A 25336-nucleotide genomic window follows, 5' to 3' on the forward strand; every position below is an offset into this window, starting at 1 on the left:
TAGGTGAAGGGGTTAATGTAGGGGAATGGGTCTGGGTGGGTTGTTCTTCGGAGGTTCGGTGTGGACTTGTTAGGCCAAAGGGCCTGTTTCCACACTGTAGGGAATCTAATCTAATCTAATATGTACTGATAATCATTCATTTTTGTACCTTTTCCTTTCAATAATAATATTTCTTCTGAAGGGATTGACTCTGTGTTGGGACACTCGCTGTTCCTATGTATTTACTAAAACTCCATATAAGTGGCCATCCAATGATGTCCTAGCAGAGATTGTATGTAAGTGCAACTGAACACATTCTATCTCCGTCCACACCTATCCTTATCCTGTATTCATGTGTCCCACCAGAGATCTCTGGAGATTGACCAGCAGTGGGCTCGGTTGGTGGATTTTGGTTTTTCTCTCCCATCCTGGATCCTGAGGATAATTATGGTGTATCTACCCCATCCTAGCTGTGACCAACTATCATCTTTGAACTGGGGATCAGTCCAAGTGTCTTCATAGTCCATACAACTTGGCTATTCCCTGTTTCAACCGGAGAAATGATTTTAAAGTAGTATGGAATCGGTCCTTTTTTTTTGTTTTGTTTTAGTTTTGTTGCTGAAAGTTTATAGACTGTGACACAGAACAGTCTAATCCTGCTAAACACACAGCTAGTTTGCCAAGTACATTTGTGTCTCGATTTTGAGGGCCTTTTGAAATTGAGAGGCTTTAGCCAAATAAAAGTCCAAGATTAGGATCCAAAGCCCAATTGTTTACTGAATGGCAAGAAAACACAAATAGTCTATGGCACTTCTGCCAAGGTTCAGTTGGAATCCAGCCAGATCTCGGACATATTCTTCATGTTGAATGAGAATATTTGGCCACTCTTCTTGGGAGCACCTTTTGGTGAGTTGTGACATAACTAGTTTGTTAGATAAATGTAAATAATGTGATACAAATCTCCATGTTGGATCTATTTTGAGTTTTGCCATCTCCGCCATGACACACTGTAATTCACCTCAGGGCCACAAGCAACAGAAATCCGCTAGGCTTTGTCTCTTGCTGCTATCCAGTTCACTCGATCACAAAAGCTTTGCTGATGGACCTCTGCAAAAACAGAGTTGGGTGTGATTCCTGCATCCCCTTTCTCCCTGGTCGAATAGAGTCCATTGCATGGAAACAAACTCTTTGGTCCAATAATCCATGCCGAACAAATTTCCCAAAATGAACTAGTCCCACTTGCCTGCACTTAGTCGATTTCCTTCTAAACCTTTCCTATTCATGTACTTGTGCACATGTCTCTTAAATGTTGCAACTGTCCCTGCATCTACCATTTCCACCAGCAGTTTATTCCATAAACGAACCAGCCTCCATGAAAATGTATTCTGGATTAGTGGTGCTGGAAGAGCACAGCAGTTCAGGCAGAATCCAAGTAGCTTCGAAATCGACATTTCGGGCAAAAGCCCTTCATCAGGAATAAAGGCAGTGAGCCTGAAGTGTGGGGGTAGGGAGAAAGTAGCATAGAGTACAATGGGTGAGTGGGGGAGGGGATGAAGGTGATAGGTCAAGGAGGAGAGGGTGGAGTGGATAGGTGGAAAAGAAGTTTGGCAGGTAGGACAAGTCCGGACAAGTCATGGGGACAGTTACTGAGCTGGAAGTTTAGAACTAGGGTGAGATGGGGGAAGGGAAATGAGGAAACTGTTGAAGTCCACATTGATGCCCTGGGGTTGAAGTGTTCCGAGGCGGAAGATGAGGCATTCTTCCTCCAGGCGTCTGGTGGTGAGGGAGCGGCGGTGAAGGAGGCCCAGGACCTCCATGTCCTCGGCAGAGTGGGAGGGGGAGTTGAAATGTTGGACCACGGAGCGGTGTGGTTGATTGGTGTGGGTGTCCCGGAGATGTTCCCTAAAGCGCTCTGCTAGGAGGCGCCGAATCTCCCCAATGTAGAGGAGACCGCATCGGGAGCAACAGATACAATAAATGATATTAGTGGATGTGCAAGTAAAACTTTGATGGATGTGGAAGGCTCCTTTAGGGCCTTGGATAGAGGTGAGGGAGGAGATGTGGGCGCAGGTTTTACAGTTCCTGCGGTGGCAGGGGAAAGTGCCAGGATTGGAGGGTGGGTTGTTTGGGGGCGTGGACCTGACCAGGTAGTCGCGGAGGGAACAGTCTTTGCGGAAGGCGGAAAGGGGTGGGGAGGGAAATATATCCCTGGTGGTGGTGTCTGTTTGGGGCGGAAATGTTGGCAGATTATTTGGTTTATGCGAAGGTTGGTAGGGTGGAAGGTGAGCACCAGGGGCGTTCTGTCCTTGTTACGGTTGGAGGGGTGGGGTCTGAGGGCGGAGGTGCGGGATGTAGACGAGATGCGTTGGAGGGCATCTTTAACCACGTGGGAAGGGAAATTGCGGTCTCTAAAGAAGGAGGCCATCTGGTGTGTTCTGTGGTGGAACTGGTCCTCCTGGGAGCAGATCCGGCGGAGGCGGAGGAATTGGGAATACGGGATGGCATTTTTGCAAGAGGTAGGGTGGGAAGAGGTGTAATCCAGGTAGCTGTGGGAGTCTGTGGGTTTGTAAAAAATGTCAGTGTCAAGTCGGTCGTCATTAATGGAGATGGAGAGGTCCAGGAAGGGGAGGGAGGTGTCAGAGATGGTCCAGGTAAATTTAAGGTCAGGGTGGAATGTGTTGGTGAAGTTGATGAATTGCTCAACCTCCTCGCGGGAGCACGAGGTGGCGCCAATGCAGTCATCAATGTAGCGGAGGAAGAGGTGGGGAGTGGTGCTGGTGTAATTACGGAAGATCAACTGTTCTACGTAGCCAACAAAGAGACAGGCATAGCTGGGGCCCATACGTGTGCCCATGGCTACCCCTTTGGTCTGGAGGAAGTGGGAGGATTCAAAGGAGAAATTGTTAAGGGTGAGGACCAGTTCGGCCAAACGAATGAGAGTGTCGGTGGAAGGGTACTGTTGGGGATGTCTGGAGAGGAAAAAACGGAGGGCTTGGAGGCCCTGGTCATGGCGGATGGAGGTGTAGAGGGATTGGATATCCATGGTGAAGATGAGGCGTTGGGGGCCAGGGAAACGGAGGTCTTGGAGGTGGTGGAGGGCGTGGGTGATGTCTCGAACGTATGTGGGGAGTTCCTGGACTAGGGGGGATAGGACTGTGTCGAGGTAGGTAGAGATGAGTTCAGTGGGGCAGGAGCATGCTGAGACAATGGGTCGGCCAGGGTGGTCAGGCTTGTGGATCTTGGGAAAGAGGTAGAAGCGGGCAGTGCGGGGTTCCCAGACTATGAGGTTGGAAGCTGTGGGTGGGAGATCTCCTGAGGTGATGAGGTTCTGTATGGTCTGGGAGATGATGGTTTGGTGATGGGGGGGGTGGGGTCATGGTTAAGGGGGCAGTAGGAAGAGGTGTCCTCGAGTTGGCGTTTGGCTTCAGCGGTATAGAGGTCAGTGCGCCAGACTACCACTGCGCCCCCTTTATCCACTGGCTTGATGGTGAGGTTGGGATTAGAGCAGAGGGATTGGAGGGCTGCGCGTTGTGAGGGTGAGAGGTTGGAGTGGGGGAGGGAGGTAGACAGGTTGAGGCAGTTAATGTCCCGGCGGCAGTTGGAAATGAAGAGGTCGAGGGCAGGTAATAGGCCAGCGTGGGGTGTCCAGGTGGATGCAGTGTGTTGGAGGTGGGCGAAGGAGTCCTCGGTAGGTGGGCGGGAGTCCTGATTGTGAAAGTAAGCTCGGAGGCGGAGGCGAGGGAAGAATTGTTCGACATCACAGCGTGTATTAAATTCATTGATGCGTGGACGGAGGGGGATGAAGGTGAGTCCTTTGTTGAGGACTGATTGTTCGTCCTCAGTGAGGGGGAGGTCTGGGGGTATGGTGAAAACTCGGCAGGGCCGGGAGCTGGGATCTGGTGTAGGCGTGGAGCTGGGAGTGGGAAGCCCATCAGGTCCCTTTTAAATCTTTTTCCACTCATCTTATAAACATGCTCTCTGGTTTTGAACTCCAAGACTCAGGAAAAGATCTTTGTTATTCACCTTATCTATGCCTATCATGATTTTATAAACCTCTATAAGGCCACCCCTCAACCTCCTATGCTCCAGTGAAAATGTCCCAGCCTCCCCTTCTCACTCAAACCTTCTAGTCCTAACAACATCTTGGTAAATCTTTTATGAACCCTGTCCAATTTAATAATATTGAGTAGCCTCCAATTTCTGTTGTTCAGGTTCATCTGAATACTAGAAATATCATGATCCAGCTGGGAAAATAAAGAATGGGAGGGCACAGATTTAAAGTGATGTGCAAACACAGCAAGGGTGAAGAGGGAAAACATTTTCACACAACGAGTATTTAGAGAATGGAATAAACTGCCTGGAATTGTGGTGGAGGCAGGTTCAATTGAGAGGGCATTAGATGATCATTTGGATATAAATGGTGTGCAGAGATATGAGGGAAAGGCAGGAGATTGGCACTCGGGAATAGAACAATGGATGATGGACAGAATGGCTGTCATCTGTGAACATTTAGTCAATGTTATCAGGACAAAACATGGAGAACAAACATTTTCTTTATCCTTTCTCAGCCCTCTGTCATCTCTGAATCAAATTTTACCATCTGACCATGGTAGGATTTGAACCCTTGTCCCCATTAGTTCAGGGCTCACTGATCACTCATTCAGCAATATTACCACTAAACCATCACCTCACCTGCTTTTGTATGTGAAATTATGGACTTTAATAAAGATATGCGATACTAATCTCTTTCTCGACCTGCCCTGTTGCTTTCAATGGTTTATTTATGTGTATTCTTTTGTCAAGTTACAGATTCTCCACCTCTTAAGCACTTTGAAGTCAGCATACCTTTGAATCTTTTTTAAAATGTGTGCATTTCTGCTACAGTCACTAACTGTTTACCTGTGGAAAACTCCATGATCTCCAGGTGATTGCCAGAGGTGATAATTTTGCTATGTGACAGAAATAAAAATAGAGACAATTTTACGGCTTTCTCTTGTCATAATATTATTCAGAAACCCCACTTTGAAGCATCCACACAGTAACAGCAACAAAAAAAGGAATGCTTTTGAAATATGATTTGGTTGGGGATGATGGGTCACAAAATATCTTTTATATGTATGACAGATTTGATGTTAACCCTTCCTGTAGGTTGTTTCTAACTAGCCAGAAATCAGTAAAATCTAGTGCACGTGTGCAGAAAATATTGAGAAAGTGCTGGAGTTTAGCTCAAATTGCATGGAATGCAAAGGGGTGAAAGTTTTGTTCCATTCATATAGTGTTCTACTAAGGCCCCATCTCGAATGTTGTATTCAGTCCTGGGATAATATCTTAAAGATCTATTGTCCTTGGAGGGACTGCAGTGCAGAATGGTATTGGCACCATAGGAGTTATCAGAATAGATATACCATGCTTTATATTACTTAAAAGTAGAAGTAAAGAGGTGATTCTAATTGGAAATCTTTTAAGATATGAAGGATTTAATGAGAGAGAGTGCACCATTTCCCTGATGGCAACAGTGTAAAACAAGGAGCCTAACCTTAAAACTGGAGATCAAACATCTGGGGTATCAAAACTGCTGCAATAACAACAGACTTTTAACACCGTAAGACTGGCCAAGAACCATCACCAAACAAAATCTGACCACAAGCCATTTGATGAGATATTAGCGCAGATGACCAAAAGTTTGGATAAACATATAGATTTTGAGGAGCCTGTTGATGGAGGTAAAGGGATGAAGTGGTTTAGGGGCAGGACTCCAAGTGAATGACCTCCACAGCTGATGAAATGGCCACCTGTGGTAGAACCATGAAACATTGGGAGGACTCTGGAAGCTGGAACAGAAGGAGCACGTACATCTGAGGATAGTCCAGAGGTGGTTATGGAGGGGTTTGAAAGCAAGGATGAGCGTTTTAAAATTTGGCAGGTTCCTCGCCTGGGAGCTGTGTGGTTGCATGGGTGCAAGGGTGATGAGTGAATGAGACTCCAGTGAATTGCGATTATATTTGGCATATTTTTGGATAAGATTTGTATGATGATGGAAAAGGAGATTGGCCAGATTTTCTCACAAGCCAATGGAAATACAGATCTCTTAGTGAATGGAATATTAATAGTTAATTATCAAGGCTGAAGATACACCAGTCAAGGAGATTGATATATTGATTGATTGAGTACAGGATGAAGAAGGACTGCAAGGAGGAGGTACTATGGTTATAATATCACCAGTGTTCTGGTCCAGAGATCCAAGCTAATGCTTCAGGGATATGTGTTCAGATTCATGGCACATCATGTAGAACTGCTGGGCCTCTTGTGGCCCAGTGATAGTGTCCCTACCTCCTGGAGCTGGTGAGATTTGAACCTGGACCTCCTGATTCAGATATGTCATTAGAACATCTGAACAGGTTTATTTATCAAATATCTGTTGTTAGGGAGGAAAAAGGTGTTGATTTGACTTGATGAGCATCCAAAGAAGAAACTGTGAAGAAGGACGGCTAAGGTACTGTGCGGCAGCAGACACATGTAACATTGCATTCTGTAATTAAATCTAATATGAAGTAAAAAAGCAGAATGGTGGCTCTGATCTCTACTGCAACATCCAGTTTCATAATAAATTAACCTTTTTGTTTCCAGGGGAAGTTGTCGATGCTAGTGTTCAAATGAAATATTGGAGCTTGACAGATTTTTGTCAACTAAGGGTCATTGAGACAAAGCGATTGGTTGGAGTTAAGATCCAGATGTCATTGGATAGTGGAACAGGGTTATGGGCTGAGTTAGTTATTTACATTTTTTTCACTACATTCTTCTTTTCTTATTTAATCTCTGCTGAATTTAGATCCAAGGATATCAGAGCAGGCCATTCGGTCCCTCAAGCCTGTTCCATCATTCAGTGTGATTTTGTAGATGATCATCTTCCTGAACACCATTTCCCCTCCGTATTCCCCTTATCCCTTGTTATCTTTTAACATCTATAAATTGATCAACTCCTCTTCTTGGAATTCTGAATGAATGACTCTAACTCTCCACAGCCTCTGGCCTAGATAATTCCAAACACACACACACTACCCTATGTGTGAAGAAATCCCTCCTTACCCTGTTCATAAATGGGCCATCTCCTCATCTGAGACAGTCTCTTGTGTTGCCTGTTGCTCAGCAACCAAATCACTGCATCACAGGTCTCTCCCACCCATCCCACCCTCCATTAACAGACAGAGCTATTTTTAGTGATCTATCCAGAAAGACCAGGCCCTATCTTCTCACTCCCACCAACTGTTTGTCTTTCCATTTGTTGCCTCTGTTCAGAGGAATGGAGAGTCCATTCCATCAGTGGGTCACTTTGTATGGAGAACAGCCTTTGGGTCAGTTTTACCTTTTTTTAAAATTTGAACCTGCATGGAGTCATAGAGTTGTACAGAGTGGAAACAGACCCTTCGGTCCAACTTGTCCATGCTGACCAAATATCCAAAATTAATCTAGTCCCATTTGCCAGCATTTGGTCCATATCCTTCTAAACCCTTCCTATTGAAGTACCCATCAGATGCCTTTTTAAATCTTGTAATTATACCAGCCTCCACCACTTCCTCTGGTAGCTCATTCCACACACACCACCCTCTGCATGAAAAAAGTGCCCCTCAGGTCCCTCTTAAATCTTTCTCCTCTCACCTTAAACCTATGCCCTCTAGTTTTCGATTCCCCTGCCCTAGGGAAAAGACTTTGGCCTATTCATGACCCTCATGATTTTATAAATAAGGTCTCATCTCCACTCCAGGGAAAACAGCCCCAGCCTATTCAGCCCCTTCCTACAGCTCAAGCCCTTCAACCCTGGCAACATTCTTGTCAATCTTCTCTGCACCCTTTAAAGTTTGACGATCTTTTTTTCCTACAGCAGGGAGACCAGAACTGAGTGCAGCAGTCCGAAAATGGCCTAAACAATGTCCTGAACAGCTGCAAAATGACATCCCAACTCAATGCTCTGACCAATAAAGGCAACCGTACCAAACATTGTCCTCACTATCCTGGCTACCTGTGACTCCACTTTCAAGTACCTAATAACCTGGACCCCAAGGTCTCTTTGTTCAGCAAAACTCTCAGGACCTTACCATTAAATGTATAAGTCCTGCCCAGAGTATTTCTTTAACCTTTTCATGGAACAGTGCGACACAGTAGGCAGTGAGTTGGCTCACTGTGCCTTACGCTGGTTCTTTGAAAGATCTATCCATTCCTGTCCAGTTTCATTTTTTTACCCTCTCTTTCAAGTATCCAATTCCTTTTTGTGAGTGTTATAATTGAATCTGCTCCATTGCCCTTTTCAGGCTCAGCAATCCAGATCATTGGGATTCCCGGAGTAAGATGTTTTTCTCAAGTTACTGTCTTGCCAAGTATCTTGAGTCATTGTTCCCTCATGATTAATCCTACTGTGACGTACAGCATTCACTATGAAACTGTTTAATTTCATGATTCACATTCTATAGGAACATAACCTTTTCAGGTTGGGGGTTAAAGTGTTAAATGTAAGGTAAAGGAGCAAAGGAAATGTCAGAGTTTGAAAAATTGGTAAACAAATTTAATCTCATTACCATTTGAAAGGGTGATTTATCTGCATGTCCAAAGGCCAAAGTCGGAGGTATTTTCTAATCGACCTTTTCAGAGATGTTGTTATGCACATTTGGAAGCAGATGGACCTTAAACCTGGGTCTCCTGACCCAGAGATATGGACACTACCACTACGCTACAAGAGCGCCTATGATCCAAGTTAGAAGGGTGAGAGTCATTGAGTGGCAGGTAGGCCTATATAATCGGGGAATTGAAGGCAGCCAGTCTGAAGAGAATTGTCCGGTCTTTATTAGAGAGATTAATTATTCATGCAGTTTCCCAGGTCAATGGCAGTTTGAAAAGAAACAGGTAAACAACAAAAGGTCTTCAAGTATCCATATACTTTACAGATCAAAGGACAAGCTAGAAACTGAAATTGATGAGTTGAAATCTCTGTCTGGGACATGCCATGATTATAGGGAGATACTCTTTTGTTTTGTGGTTCTGTTTGTTTTCTCACAGAAACCACTGGTTAAGTTAGCATTGTCAGAAAGGCAGTCATATACCTGCTGGCAACCAGAATAAGGAGCATTGAGACCATTAAAAGCCGGGTGCATTTCGAATTGGAGGCACAAATTAGAGAAGGGAGCCCACAGTCAGAATAAAAAGTCCACTACCTTAAGGAATTAACATAGTCAGATCTGACTGGTAAAGCTAGTGGAAGAGACTATGAGGATTTCACTGCTAGAACAGACTCTGCAAGTCTAGTGTCACACTGGGAACCTGAGGAGAGTCAAAGTGAATTCCTGAGAGCTGTGACAGCCTTACTTGGTCCCTTCGGGCCTGCTCCAGCATTTTAATAAGATCGTGACTGATCTGAGTGTAACCTCAACTCTACATTTCTACATGTCCATCATGTCATTAAGATTGACTTCTCTTGTTGCTAAGCTCTTTTGACTGGAAGACCCAGGATAAACTTTGCCTTCAACTGCTTTGTTCAGCTATGTTAGATCCATGCAAACACTGAGAGATCCATTGAGTTTTGAGACCATGACCATTCCCAAGTATCAGCTTCCAGGTTAGGTCACTGATGAAATAATTATTTGCCTAAACATAGAGTCGATTTCTTCTTTATCTTTGGCAAGAAGCATTTTTCTGCATGTAAACAGATACACTGGCTTTGTTTCAGAATGTAGGTTCATGATATTCCTAATTCCTAAGCTTTCAGAACGTTGTGAACAGTTATGGAAGTTCAATTCTGAAGTTTTTAGGCTTGGTCTCTGCTTTTCAGTTTCCCTACTCTTTGGTCTCAGTCAACACAGGCTTTCGTCCTCAAGTGTAACACACTCTGGCATCAGATTGCATCCAATCATTGTGATATTTCCTCTATATCTGTCTCTCTTTCTCTGCCTGTCTCATTGCATTCAGTTGCCCTATGACACTGAATTCCATTACTTCCAGATCCATGTAGAACTTTTACAAGATGGTTCAAGAGAACGTTCCTCAGCCATGGTTCAGCATCACAAAGAACTGAAACTGCTGCATTTGTACCTCATTTAAAAGTCTGTTTTGTTCCTTTCTATTGGCACACTAGCGCTTGAGTTGCCTTCTGTTTGGTTCCTGGATTTCTGCAAGGAAAAGCATCTCGCTATCATGGCTTATCTTGTATTTTAATGTCTTGCTAGCTTTCAAAGGCCTCTATCTCTTTGCTCCAATTCTGAAAAAGAGTCACTAGACCTGAAACATTAACAATGGGGAGGCAATGGCCTCGTGTTATTATCGCTGGATTATTAATCGAGAAACTCTGCTCATGTTCCTGGGTTCATACCCTGTCATGGCAGATAGTGAAACTTTGATTTCAATAAGGAATCTGGAGTTAAGAGTCTAATAATGACCATGAAACCCTTGTTGTAACGACCCATCTGGGTCACTAATGTCCCTCAGGGAAGGAAATCTGCTGTCCTTACCTGGTCTGACATACATGTGACTCCAGACCCACAGCAATGTGGTTAACTCTTAACTGTCCTCTGGGCAATCAGGGTTGGGCAATGAATGCTGGCCTAGCCACTGATGCCCATATCCCATAAGTGAATTTTTTTAAAAACCTCTTTCTCTCCACAAATGCTGCTAGACCTGCTGAGTTTCTCCAGTAATTTGTTTTTCTTTTGTTTCTGCTTTGGCTTGTTATTACTCACTGCTTTCCAGCTTCCTCTATTGGGTTGCTGGGATATGTTAGCCTAGATCACCACTCCGTTTTGCTCCCTGACTGCTGCATATCTGCTGATTAGAATTGCCTTTGTTAAACCTCTCACCCTTCGTTTTAGGCGGTCAGGTCCATGTTTCTTCTCCATCCCAGCACAACAACAATCCTGTCCCCAGACCTGTCTCCATGCTGCAAACCTCTGTGACTGACTGTGCTATTGTCTACACAGCCATCCATTGCACGCTAACCTGATGACTGTTTGTTTGGCATCACTAGCTGTGATACTTTATAAATCTTTGCTACGTTAACACTCCATTATGCTTCTCCTTAATTTCACAGAATCCCTACAGTGTGAAAGCAGGCCATTTGGCCCAACAAGTCCACACCGACCCTCCGAAGAGTAACCCACCCAGACTCATTCCCCTATCCTATTACTCGACATTTACCCCTGACTAATGCACCTAACCTACACACCCCTGAACACGATGGGCAATTTGTCTAACCTGCACATTTTTAGACTGGGGGAGGAAACCAGAGCACCCAGAGGAAATCCATGCAGACACTGGGAGAATGTCTGTGTGGAGTTTGCACAGTCGCCCAAGGCTGGAATTGAACCAGAGTCCCTGGCATGGTGAGGCAGCAGTGCTAACCACTGCTGCTGCCTCATAAAATCACCACTTAATTCAAAGCTTTTTTGGTATTGGTAGAAATGTTCCAAACTTGCACTTGCTGAAGAATATTTCCTGTGATGATGTACATTGTCTCATGACTATATCTCACAGTCAGATCTAACCCCTTTCTATGGGACAGAACCCTGGTCTCCATTTTGATCTGACTGGGGCCAGAAAGCAGAAGAAAATGTGTACAATTGGGCAGGCGTGGAGAGAGACCAGCCAGAGATGAACATTTTTTTAGTTTGGAAATGTTTAAAAGGACATCAAAGCTGTAATCAAAGGACCTTCGAGGGATTAAGTTTTTGTAGAATCTGGTGCTATAAGTTCAAAAGTTCTTCCACATTGAACATATGAAAAGGTGAAATAGTTACTGCAGCTATCACGTTGGTGTCATTTCTTTTTTCAAGCGGCCTGTTCCAGGAACTGGACTAACGAGAAAAGTTGTCATTTCTGCAGGGTGACACTTCCCCTTTAAGAGACGGGTCGTCACTGAAGAAAGACGGTTGAGTTTTCTTGCACTTTAACCACAGTTTGGTGAGGGAATTACAGGGAGGGGCTGACTCAAACTGTGTCGTGTTACATACCAGCCACCCACCCCAAATACTCACTAGCAAGAAAATCGGGTTTGCTGGCCTGAACAGCGAGGGCACAGGAATGCCAGTAGTTCCTGTTCATCTGATGCCTACGTTGGAAAAGAAAGCTGGTCATACATTTGACCGTCTTTGTGCTCCCGGTCATTTGTTGCTATAGCGCTATTTCTGACCGTTTTTTCGACCAGCCCACCATTCAGTGGGGCCAGTCAGCAGCACTTGCCAATTTAACCCATGGTGAAACTTTGGTTACTCAGTGAACTCGGAGATCTACACTTCCTCCAAAACTGAAAGGGGGGTTATCCACTTTTTAAAAAAAAAACATTTAGCAAGAAAACGCTTGATAATAGACAGCGTGAGGTTGCATAGCTGCTTTTTTTTAAAAAAAAAAATCAGATTACATTGCATTGATGAAGTTGTAGTTTTGGTTAATAGGCTGTCTTCTCCTATAGAGGAGCTTCCTTCTGTTAAAAGGGTGGCTCTGTGTATTCGGTTGGGAGGAGTTACTGAGCGTCGTCAGTGTGAGAGACCCAAATTAATCCCAGTGTAGATACAATCATTAACACGCAAGGTGCTGGGAGGAGTTACTGAACCTTGTAGTGCGAGGAACCTGAGTTGGCACCAGTAAAAGACCGTCCTTTTTTTCCCCCCTTTTGAGTGACTCGAGAATTTTTTGTGATGTTTTTCATTACTATCCATTTGAGCCTGAGAGTTTAACTTCCTCGTACTGTAAGGTCCAATTAAACTTCCCCGGCTGCTCCAGCATGATGTCGTCGTCTTCAATGTTGTTGAAACAGAAATATTACAAAAAGCAGCCGAAGAAGCGAAATGCCAATCATAAAATGTGAGTAGTTTTTTTTTGCTCTTCAAAACTTTCTTTGCTGCTCCGCGTTACGACTCACTCTGGCACTGAGTTACTCAGACCAACACGTCCCTGGGTCTCGGTTCCCTTCCGTCTTTGGCCCTCCCCTTGATGGGAAGGGAATGATATGGACATGTCCTGTCTCCCAGTGAAGTAGGCAGCTTCCTTCCTGCCACTGTTGCCTGAAACCTCCACCGTTCTGATGTCTGCTGTGTAGATTTTTTTTTCCCCTCCTCAGTCTGTTCAGACACAGCTCTGGAGCAGGTGGGATTGGAATCAGAGTTTCTTGGCTCAGAGGCAGAGACACTACCACTGCGCCACCACAGCCTCGATATTTGGTTGAACCCACTTGCTTTGGAAATTTCTAAAATGGAAATCTAGTTTGGTTGAATCGGCCCTTTCCAAGGCCCTGCATGTTTGTTTAAACAGCTGGGTAGACTGCTTTTTAATCAGAGCACCAGATCACAGGTTGGGAGGAACAATTAATCTCGGGCAGTATTGTCTGTCTCTCTTGGAGATTTGCGGTTCAAACGGGCCTCCTGCTGAGCTAAAATATAACTTTTGTACCAGCACAGGCTTTGACCTGTCAGTTTAGTCAAGTCCTTTTTCATCCCTTGGTGCTTGACTTCCAATATTGGCTATGTGTGTGTGAGGTGGAAGGGGAAAATAGTATTTAAATGGTAAAATTGCTTCTATACAAAGCAGGGTACAATGACTTGACTGGCAGTGTCACAGTGGCCTTGTTGAGGATGTTAAGATGTCTTAGTCGAACTTGACCGTCAAAAGAAACTGCACCTTTTATAAAGGTCCCAGCTTTGAGGCATAATCTCTGTTGAGTTAGCCAGACGTGTAGGTGCTGCATCTGGATATTTCTTTCCCGGAAGTAAGCAGGAGGAGGAATCAGCGTGGTCTCCCTTTTCCAGATCTTAGCCGGAACCACACTTTCAAATGGATAAGGAAGAGGTTGGATATATCTCTTTGGTGCCTCTTCTGCAGTTGAATAGTCTCCCGAGAGATGGGTAACAGCTGTCTTGGTCCAGTGCAAGAATCAGTCCAATCAACATAGTCCACAGTTTCCAACTGAAGTACAGAGGACAGCTTTATTGCAGCGCAGTCATCTCCTGCTCCCTCCCACACATCATTTGGCTTCACCAGAAGTCGCTGAACCCGGAACTTAGGCTGCCAAAAAAAAAGCCCGAGACCGCCCCTTTCCCGAGTAACTCGGCAACTGCCACTTAAAGCAAAAAGACCAAAGTAGAAACGAGTGGTTAAATATAGAGAAGGCAGAGGAATAATGATTCCAATTAATAAGTGGGTTAAAGGCAGGGTGGCTGACTGGGTGGGGTTGCAAATACTGAGTAATGATAATATTGACACACAATGTGGAATTACTGTGGCACGTTACAACATTAGTACAACATTTTTTTTATTATCTAAGGAAGCTGTGCTTTACTCTCTGTTCCAAATCAAGTGTATGTTGGATATAGAGAATTCAAGGATTCATTTTTAAATTTTTGACGGTTCAGATCTACATTACATAGCAACCATTTTTTAATCTCCTGTGACTGCTTGGCACATATTCGGTTCCCCTGTGTAAATCCTTATTTGAGACAACCCTTCACGGCAACCATTTTTAAGATTGTAAACATGGCTCTGGGTAAACACTACCTTTTTTAGTTGATAGAATGAAGAATACAAGGATTTACTGCATTTATAATCCTCCTTTCACCACCTCAGGGGATTACAGAGGACTTGACAGTGAAGTACTTAGAAGTGTAGTCGATACTGGAATGTTGGGGAACCATAGCAGCCAATTTGCACACAGCAAGATCCCACAAGCATCATTGGAGCAAAATTGACTAGGCAATGTGGTTCAGGAATTGGCAGAGGGGTTAAAAATTAGCCAACATTAGAGACAGTGCCTCCACACTGCCATATGGGCTGGTTAATATTGAGCGGAGTGGGGAGCCAAGAATTTAATGCCATATTCAAAAGGCAGTGCAGCATTTCCCCAGCATTGCACTGCTGTGAGAGTCTGTTTCTGTATATCTATGGGAGTGGAATCTCCATCCAGATCTGCCTGACTCAGTGAGAGTTCTATCACAGCCACGGCTGATTCACATTTGATTTGACCATCTGTTTTGATGCAGGTGGAATTTTTAAATTATATTTTTGGAAATGTGTGTTTTGAACTACCTTTCCAGCCCTTCCTAGAAGGTATTCCGATCAGGAGACTGGCATCTCCTGTGGGTAACTTGGAGAAGACATGTTTAACAGAGTGGTCTGGAGTTTCTGAAGTATCGTCTCCATCTCTCAGCCCAAAAGCATCACTGATGCCATTTCCATGGCAACTGTAATTTTGAGTTTTCAAGTGACTGTTTAGATTGATTCATCTCTGCTGTTGTGATCCTATTTGTGTTTTAGATTTGGTCTCCGGCCATTTATTTTCACAGTGTCTCTTATGTTTTACTACTACTTTTGGATTCTGTCCTCCTGCTCTTGACTTGCTGGAATGCTTTGTTCACACTGCTGGGATTGTAACTGAGGCTGTTAGACCGGGGACTATCTCAAGCGCACAATCCAGCACATTAATTCTTGAGATGCGGGTGTCCATTATTATAAAGATTTGTTTTTAATCGCTGGGGTGCAGGCTTTGCTGGCTGGGCTAGCACTTGAGAAGGTGGTGGTAAACTTCCTCCTTGAGCTGCAGCAGTCCATTTGCTGTGAAGGAATGGCAAATATATTTCCAAGTCTGCGTGGTACATGACTAGGAAGCGGGGTGGTAGGAGGGAGTCTAGCAGAGAGTGGTGTTCTCAAGTATCTGCTGTCCCATGAGTATAGGAGTTGGGAGCTTGTGTTGCGACTGCGCAAAATATTGGTTGGGCCATTTTTTTGGAATGCTCCGTTCAGTTCTGGTCTCCCATAGGAAAGATGTTGTGAAACTTGAGAGGGTGCGGAAAAGATTGACAAGGATATTGCCAGGGTTGGACGGTTTGACTTATGGGGAGAGGCTGGGGCTTTTTTCCCTGGAGTGTCAGAGGCTGAGGGTGACCTTTTTATAGCGGTTTATAAAATCATGAGGGGCATGAATAGGGTGAATAGCCAAGGTCTTTTCCCCAGGGTAGGGGAGTCCAAAACTAGAGGGCATAGGCTTAAGGTGAGAGGGGAATGATTTAAAAGGGACCCAAGGGACAACGTTTTGATGCAGAGGGTGGTACTTGTATGGAATGAGCTGCCAGAGGAAGTGGTGGAGGCTGGTACAATGACAACATTTAAAAAGCATCTGGATGGGTATAGGGATAGGAAGGGTTTAGAGGGGTATGGGCCAAATACTGATCAATAAGACGAGTTTAGTTTGGGATATCTGGTCAGCATGGATGTGTTGGACTGAAGGGTTTGTTTCCACGCTGTATATCTCCGTTGTTCTAGATGGTAGCAGTTATCAGTTACTGTCTCAGGGTGCTTGAGGAGTTGCTGCACTGCATCTTATAGATGGACCGCACTGTTCCTACTTGTGTGTTGTGGACCTGAGATTTTTGTGACACTGTTTTGAAGGAACATGGGGGATTTATCACAGGTGGCTTGGGGGATCTTTATCCTACAATCAACATGACTAAAGCAGGTTATCTGACCGCTGTCACTTTGGAGGGGTTATTGTGTGAAACTCTTCAGCCTATTTTCTCAAAATGTAACAGTGACTGTACTTGAAAGCAGTGTTCCCTCTGAGGATCTGTGCGCACACCAATCCACATGTGGACACACTGCACGGTGGCTCAGTGGTTAGCACTGCTGCTTCTCAGCACCAGGGACCCAGGTTCCATTCCACCCTTTGGTGGGTGACTGTGTGGAGTTTGCGCATTCTCCTCATGTCTGTGTGTGGGCTGGTGTGGATTCAATGGGCTGTATGGCCTGCTTCCACACTGAAGGGATTCTATTACTCTAACCCAGACCCCTTGTTCTGGAAGTTTCTGCACTGCACTAACCTCTGAGGTCTACACAACAGCAAAAGTTAGAAAAACCTTCAGAGCGTGTTTTGCCTGTGAAGCCTGTCAATGACCTGAATGCTACGAAAAGTGCTAAATTAATGCAATTTGGGCATCAGTACTGACCTCCTTGATGTCATATGTTTAATTGTAAAAGCAGCGTTTCTTCGTTGGCCTTGTGTTATTGTTCCCCACAGATGCTCCCAGACCTGCAGAGTTTCTCCAGTACGTTGTGCACTTGTTTCAGATTTCCAGCATCTGCAGTATTTAACCTTTTTTTTTATTACTGTGGGATCACCAGAATGCTATAATTGGGTTCAGAAGGTGAAAACAGCCAAAAGAAACCTTTCTCCACATCATTTAACAATCTATGTAGCTCCATTCCTTCCCTTTGAGTGTTGAGGTAGTTAACTGTTATTACCTGTGTTTGGATGCCTAAAATGTTACGGCTGAGACTTGCTATACTCTCAATTGACCCAATAGGTAGCAGAATACTCCGACACTGCTGAGAAAGTCTCACACTGAAGATCCCCTCAATACGGTAAATGTTTGGTAGATTTTCAGTTGCAGAGTAGCCGTACTTCAGCCAGATCATTGGCAGCCAATTTGATTCGGTATGTTTATGGTCTAGGATGGACTATCTGGCTGCTGGAAGCCAGTGCAATAGTAACTTTGAAAAGGGAATTGATACATTTTCCTCTTTTGCACAAATTCCTATCTTTCTATCTAATTGGGTAACTACTTGGCAAAGGAGAAGTTTGCAGGATTTGTTAGGAAAGAATGGGCATTGAAACTAAGCGCCCAATGGTATGCCAATTCTTGAGTTCTATTTTATTTTCTAATTCCGTGCCCAGAATGAGGAACAGCAACAGCCTGGTTTGAGAGTCTGTGTCTTCAACTCCCTATCTGCAGTGGTGACATCTGCACAGCATCAAATAGGTTGACCAGTTTCTACATTTTGCAGTCTCTGATGTATTCTTGCCCTCTCTCTGGCAGGCCAAGGACACCAGTTCTGAGGTCCTGCAGTGTGCTCATGCTATCAGCTCTCCTGCGCTCCCCCCCCCCCCCCAGCCCCCTGCTGCTAGGTCAATATTATGTGTGTGTGGTCTTGGCCCTGTTCATCAGATGGATGACAACCGTGTATCCAAAAGTATTTTGGAATTGTCAATACATCAGTTATGCATTTCTGGGTCCCTGCAGAGACCTGCAAATGAGGTGTTAAAATGGCAGCATTGACTCTGATAACTCTGGGTCTGTCGTAGGCAGTGACTAGAGGCTGTGTGTTTGGAAGAGAGGAACAGAAGCAAAAAGCTCAGGTGGCCAAGATGAGAGGACAGTGTCTTGTCAACTCATTGGCCTGGCAGACTCTGCTGCATTTGCCACAAGGAAGACAGAGTGACACCTCACGCATTGTTTACCATGGCAATTATAACATTATATAGACTGACCCATTGCACTTTAGAGGCCTTCAATTTGTTTGACCTGGGACCTTACGATGTAACACAAAAAAAAGAGTATTTCCACATTCTGCATGCAACAACCATATGCTTTTGTTTTAGCAAACGTTTCCACAGTGATAAACTATCTGATATACAGGTCAAAGGTCATTACTGAGTCATGTGGAAAATGCAAGGAACTTTCAACATGGCCTCCCTTTGGGAATGTGGTTTACAATGTTTGATATGGCCAAAGGGTTGCAAGGAAGTGATTATTGAGAGAGACCATCAGCCAGATTTCTAAAAACATGTTTGATTATAGTTGAGTAAATGTCCGATGTGCGAAATCTTTCCAGAAAGCTCAAAGGATTGATAATGCTTGGGTTGGTGGGGAAGGGTGAGACAACCACACTGGTGTTTATCAGCTTCTCCCAAACAGCACCAAGACCCAACTATAAGATTAGACATTATTCATTTTCCAAATGTAACTTGAAGTCTGCTGAAGCAGAGGAGGTCAGGGGAGGGGCCTGGTAGGTTACAATAATGGTCACTTTCTCCCTCTTGAACCTGAGGGAAGCAGACCTGAATCCCAGTGAGACTGAAGTACAAGCAACTGATGCCATGAATGGCAGACTCTGAATTCAAACTGGAGCTGGTAATATTTCCTCGGCACGGTGGCACAGTGGTTAGCACTGTTGCTTCACAGCGCCAGAGACCCGGGTTCAATTCCCACCTCAGGCGACTGTGTGCAGTTTGCACGTTCTCCCCTTGTCTGTGTGGGTTTCCTCTGGGTGCTCCGGTTTCCTCCCACAGTCCAAAAATATGCAGGTTAGGTGAATTGGCCATGCTAAATTGCCCGTAGTCTTAGGTGAAGGGGTAAATGTGGGGGAATGGATCTGGGTGGGTTACGCTTCGGCGAATCGGTGTGGACTTGTTGGGCTGAAGGGCCTGTTTCCACACTAAGTAATCTCATCTAATCTAATCAGTGTGCCCTTTCCCATTTGTTTTGACAAACCTTTTTAATTTTGAATTGTCCAGTTAGACTCTGCTGTAGTGACTGGCTGGAGCAGAGAATCAGTGCATGTTACATGGCTGGAAGAGATCTAGCAATGACTGAGAAAATGTGGAGTCTTTCTCTTTATTTGTGTGTGAGTGTGTATGTACACGCACACCTTTCCCTTCCCCACCCTGACCAGCCCACCATCACTCGATGTGGGGTTGAGTTTGGAAGCAGAGATTCCCTCTGTGACCTCTCAGTCTATAATGGCAGAGCCAGAATATCTTTATTTTTCTTTCTTTCATGCCCTCCTCTTTCATATGAGCTATGACCCCCGATGACTGGATGGACTCAAAATGGCAGCTTGTGTCAGTCACATTCTCTTAAAGTTTATTAAATGGAATGGAGTGTCCTTTAGTCAAAAAGCCTGTTTTGTGTTGGTTGTGTTGAGAGATTTCCAGGATGAGGAATGGGACATCTTATCACTTTGAGACCTTACGAATTTAATATTTACATACAAAACAAAACTGCTGATGTTGGAGGAGCTCAGACGAAAGGGTCAGAAGCAATCTGAAAATTACAAAATGGAGACTGCTTTTGGATCTTAAACTATGAAGTGTAAATACCAGTGAGGAAGGAGAGTCTGTGCCAAGCTTGCCTTAGCCTGTGGGTGTATATCGCAGGCAAGCCCTCTCTCAAAACATTTGATTGCACCCCACCCCATTTCAGGTTCGCCAGCCTCTTACAGAAGTTGGTTTTATTTTCTCTCTTGGATTCTTTTGCCCATGAGGCATTGGCTCTCTCACTGTGGCCATAATCCTCCATCACACACCATTGAGGGGTCAATACTGTTCCTCCCCCCTTCTCTGTCTCTCTCTCTCTCTCTGTCTCTCTCTCTCTCTCTGTCTCTCTCTCTCTCTCTGTCTCTCTCTCTCTCTGTCTCTCTCTCTCTCTGTCTCTCTCTCTCTCTCTGTCTCTCTCTCTCTGTCTCTCTCTCTCTCTGTCTCTCTCTCTCTCTGTCTCTCTCTCTCTCTGTCTCTCTCTCTCTGTCTCTCTCTCTCTCTCTGTCTCTCTCTCTCTGTCTCGGTCTCTCTTTTGGTCTCTGTCTCTCTTTCGGTCTCTATCTCTCTCTCTCCACCCCCCAAACTCCCCTGGGTATATGGTATTGCCCACACCCGGGACACTTCTCGCATTAGGGCCTTACAATGATCAACCCATTTATGTTTTTTCAAAAATATATTTTATTCATAAAATCACCTATAAGAATGTAATGCCTGTATTGAAATGTCGAATTTATGAAGGGTGCCGGTGGGGTGGGGGGATGTTGGAATATTGCCATTGCTCAGAGCTTCTGTATAGTTGCAAAAAAAAAAGCATTTTCACATTGCACAGGAAACAATTCATGTTCATTTTTGAAGCACCAGCAGCTCTGATAACCAAACCAACCCTATTATACTTTGGCATGAAATGCCTTAGACTGTGATCTTTCCCTATTGTATCTGAAATCTTCAGTCTCTGTTCCCAACACATGCAATCATCAGCGTGCCCATTGTCAAACCCATCTCTGCTGCTCCCCTTCAACATCCAGCTCCTGATCAGGATCAGGAAGTCAGGCTGATTTTAACCACTAAGATACTGTTTTTGTTTCTGAAAAGGATTATTTTTGTAACACCTGTTGATTTTTGTATTGAAATGTCAGAGTACTGCACAATGCGAATGATGTCTTAGTTAGGTTCAGAGTCATGTTTCAGCTTGCACTACTTCACCTTGACCAGACTTTCTCAGCAGCCTGGAGTATGATTATGGATCCAGATTATTGTCCTGTGGTACTTGGAGAATGTTTGTATGTGAGCAAGGGGTAGAGTTGGTGTCATGTCCCACGCAGTTGGACAGCCTGAAGATTGGGCTGTCACTGGGTGACTGATATCCAACCATTGTCAGAAAACCCCATTTGGTTCACTAATATCCTTCTTAGGGAAGGAAATTGCTGTCTTTACCTGGCCAGCCCTACATGTGTTCCCAGGTCCACAGCAATTTGGTTGATTCTTAACTGCCCTTTGGGGAATTAGAGATGGATAATAAATGCTGGCTAGCCAGAGATGCCCTCATCATGTGAATGAATTAAAAATTAAACCAAGTGGGACCTGTGTAATGAAACCTCAAAATGAGAGAGAAATTTGGAGGGGGCTCAAGTTTTTGAGAGATGGTGATTGAGATATTAGGCTTCCTGCAGGTCAGAATACCTCCAAAGGAGATCAGCCAACACACGACACCTGAATTCTAACTTGCATTTGTCCCACTCACCGATCATCCATGTTCTCACTGGACTTGCATTGGCCTCTGTCCAATGACTAACTCCCAGGCATCACCCCTCCCTATCCAACCCTTTAGCCTACACCCTGCTGAATGCAGTGCTCCCTTGCACATCTGACTTTCTGCCCTACTACTGGTGGCTGTGCCTTCTGCCGCCTAGGCCTCACACTTTCCCCACAAATATTTTTCCAATTCTGCTTCCTTAAAGATCCTGCTTGGAACTTGGCTCTTTGGTCGCCCTTTTTAAAATATCACTCTCCTGTCTGTGTCATTTTATCTGATTTTACACCCCTCGTGAATGGTCTTTGATATTTCATTACATTAAAGGCACTCCAAAAATACAGTTGTTTTAGTTGTAGTTGTACGTGTCGACTATTATTTATGGTCACTCACAATAGCTTAGGGATACTGGTTGAACGTTTGTTCTTTTATAGATATACTATATAGAGGCAAGCCTTTTTAAAAAATATTTGGTAGTTTCTTTGTCTTGCGCTGCCTTCACCTAAAACTTTTACTTGGCTGTTGCTGACTGGGCGGCACGGTGACTCTGCAGTTAGCACTGCTGCCTCACAGCACCAGGGACCCAGGTTTGGTTCTACCCTCTGGTGACTGTGTAGAGTTTGCCATGTTCTCCACAAGTTTCCTCCGGGTGCTCCAGTTTCCTCCCACCGTCCAAAGATGTGCAGGTTAGGGGGAAGTGGCCATGCTAAGTTGCTCATTGCGTCAGGGATGAGCAGGCTAGGTGGATTAGCCATGGAAAAGGCAGGGTTACGGGGGTATGGTGGGAGGCTCTTCAGAAAGTTTATGGACTCAATGGGTCAAATAGCCTGCTCCCACACTGTAGGGATTCTATGATTCTGTGAGGTATAAAACCAATTAGGATTAACTACCCCTAGATCCTGACCTCATGCTCTCAGCTGAATGTAGCCTGAACAGCCAGTGTGCCCCTTTCGCTGGCAGCAGTGCTGATTGTGTTTGGTGAGCTGCTGAGAATCTCATCAGGTTCCCTTTTCTAATTCTGATCTCCAGGCTGTTGCTGTAGTGCCTAGGTGTGTAGGTTTCAGCTAAGAATAGATTTTGGCTAAATCTTGACACTCCCCACAGTTCAATAGTACTTGTAAGGAATGCCAGTTTGGATGTAGTGATATAGGACAGCAGTGAATTATCATCTATAGAAGAGGAGGAAATGGGGATGTTGTGGTGTATTATAGTTCTGCATTGCATTGAAGTGAGATCCTTTGAATCCTGGATTCATATTTCTGCCAATTGTCACCAGCAGGTTTGAGGGGCTGAATGGCCTTCTGATTCTGTATCATGTTTATTTAGTGACTCCGTGGGGAATGCTTTGCTGTGTGGTTTTTGTAGGAGTTAGCTGTTGAAAGTAAAACACAGTTTCCCCAGGGCAAAATGGGTCAACATTTTTGATGGTTGCTTGCTTCAGTTTTGATCCATATTGGATGTAGGTTTGCTCGCTGAGCTGAAAGGTTCATTTCCAGACGTCTTGATCTGTAGGTTGAGGCCTGTGACATTTGTAGTGCCCTGGACCCCACTATATTTGTTTTCTTGTCAGTTGATCAATTGACACTATTTGTGAACTTGTTCATGAATTGCTTTAGTATCATTTTTAAGACGTTGTTCCTCATATTGCAAAGAGAATGTTTTTGGTTAAACATTAGCTGTGAGGTTAATGTCGACTTCAGTCTTTAGCTGCGCTGGGGTCTAGTGTCAGCTGTAGCTCAGAGTTTTACTCTTGTCTGAGTGAGAAAATTGTGGATTTAATTCCTATTTTGACAAGTCCACATAGCCTTCAACTGGGAGAGCTCTGTAGGTTTTGAAGTTCCATCCTTCTGATGCACAATGAAACCAATGTTCTATTTAAGGTGGATGCCTCTATACTCACACAGACAACAGTAAGTTCTCACTATGACAGGTACCGAAACCTGTGTTATGTCCTATAAACATGACGCTGGTGTAGAGTGGAATTGAGAGCACAGACTGTGTGGGGGAGTGGGGTGCAGGGTGGGGGAGAATGCTTGTGTTGTCCATAGGACTGACTGACCCATTAGCTCTGGAAGGCCTCCTGTAAAAGTAGGAGGAGATCCATAAAGTGGGGAAACCGGACTTACCATCCTTAGGACCATATCCCTGTGGCTCACCTGTGGAACTTCATTGTGTACTTGTGTCAAATAACAACTTCTTTTTAAAAAGCAACTCTTTCATGCACCTGAGTGTAGTTGGCTAGGCTACCATTTATCGCCCATCCCAACATGACAAAGTGACAGGGAGCTGGTGCCTTGAACAGCTGAACAGTGTCAATGGGCTGAATCCCCTCTGTCTGCTCCTACATTGTATGGTCTTATGTTCATTTCAGTAAATATGCAGTTGGCTCACAGTTTCCAGGATTTTCATGTAGCCACAGGCATATAGTCCCAAGAATGGGTGTGGCTCGGAGGGAAACTTTGTGTTCCGATGTTTTTGCTGCCCTTGTCCTTGCAGATGGTTGAGTCACCGGTTTGTTAGGTGCTGTCTCAAATTGCCCAGCTTGAGGATACTTGGTGTAGTATAAAATAGAAGTTCTGTAGAAGGGTCATGCTCCTGAATTGTTTCATCTGTTTTCTATCTCCACAGATGCTGTCTGACCTGCTGAGTTTCTCCAGCAATTTCTGTTTTTGTTTCAGATTTCTCACATCTTTAGTTTAATTTTTGTACTTTATAGAGGAGTGTATGGTTTCTGTTGCACACCTTTCCTTAATTTCTTGATTTTGTTTAGTTTTTTATTTGCAATCATTTACACTCCAATCTCCTGTCATTGGCGGGGTGGGTACGTTTTCAGGTGTAACTTCCAGTTGCATCCCTGTAGGAATCTTTGCTTCCCACCCAGTCTCTAAGGTTCCGAACATTCCTTGATTAGGCTGGTGAAGCTGTCAATGGCAACTTGTTTTGCGTACCCACACTACCTGTGCAAGATTCACCTCCTAAATATCCAGATCAGGAAAATGTTCGTCTGAGTCAAACCCAAAATTTCTTTGGCACCATATGGAACGTCTACCCTAAACTGTCATCCAGACTCATTCTATTAAAACGACTGCACTTTGTTTTTCTAACTTGGGACAGAAAAGGACGAGGCAATGGAAGGGAACTTGATTTCTCTATGTAGGAGATTAGACTAGATTCCCTACAGTGTGGAAACGGGCCCTTCAGCCCAACAAGTCCACACCGACCCTCTGAAGAGCAACCCACCCCAGACCCATTCCCCTACATTTACCCCTGCACCTAACACTATGGGCAATTTTAGCATGGCCAATTCATCTAATCTGCACATCTTTGGACTGTGGAGGAAACCCACGCAGACACAGGGAGAATGTGCAAACTCCACACAGGACAGTTGCCCGAGGCGGGAATTGAACCCGGGTCCCCTAGTGCTGTGAGGCAGCAGTGCTAACCACTGAACCACCCCTTAGTTTGCTCTTTCTGTTTGAGGGCTTTGCATTAATGAACAGTCTGGTCTGCTTTTGACATATGTTTCCACTCCTTGCTGTAAAAGGCCAATGGGGTGGAGTGCGAGAGGGGGCCCTGATATTAGCATATCATTACTTGGATCTCAAGGTTAACAAGAGACTGTGAGCACCCCACGTGACCCCCGCCCCCTGCCCCCAAGGGAGAATAAATTGGCCAAAGACATATGGGGCATTGGTCTGGCTACTTGCTGGCTGTGTTTAACTTAGAATTGCAAGTTTTATTCTTCTTTCAAGGAATGTGTGTGTCACTGACAA

The 25336-nt window shown here is 44.6% G+C and overlaps 1 protein-coding gene across 2 annotated transcripts in view; it reads left to right on the plus strand.

The window, feature by feature from the left end:
- The window catches only part of LOC140494515 (zinc finger and BTB domain-containing protein 7A-like), a 180247-nt gene that overhangs the window by 65914 nt on the left and 88997 nt on the right, over positions 1-25336 (plus strand). Inside the window, exon 1 of one of the 2 annotated variants that reach the window (XM_072593777.1) lies at positions 11990-12816. The exons of the other annotated variant lie outside the window; for it this stretch is intronic. Within the exon in view, the coding sequence (XP_072449878.1) occupies positions 12737-12816 (80 nt within the window). The 5' untranslated portion in view covers positions 11990-12736. Of the gene's footprint in view, positions 1-11989; positions 12817-25336 lie in introns of those variants that run through there. 2 annotated transcript variants of the gene reach the window in all.

This window comes from Chiloscyllium punctatum, chromosome 24, assembly GCF_047496795.1.
Source record: "Chiloscyllium punctatum isolate Juve2018m chromosome 24, sChiPun1.3, whole genome shotgun sequence".
NCBI lineage: Eukaryota > Metazoa > Chordata > Chondrichthyes > Orectolobiformes > Hemiscylliidae > Chiloscyllium > Chiloscyllium punctatum.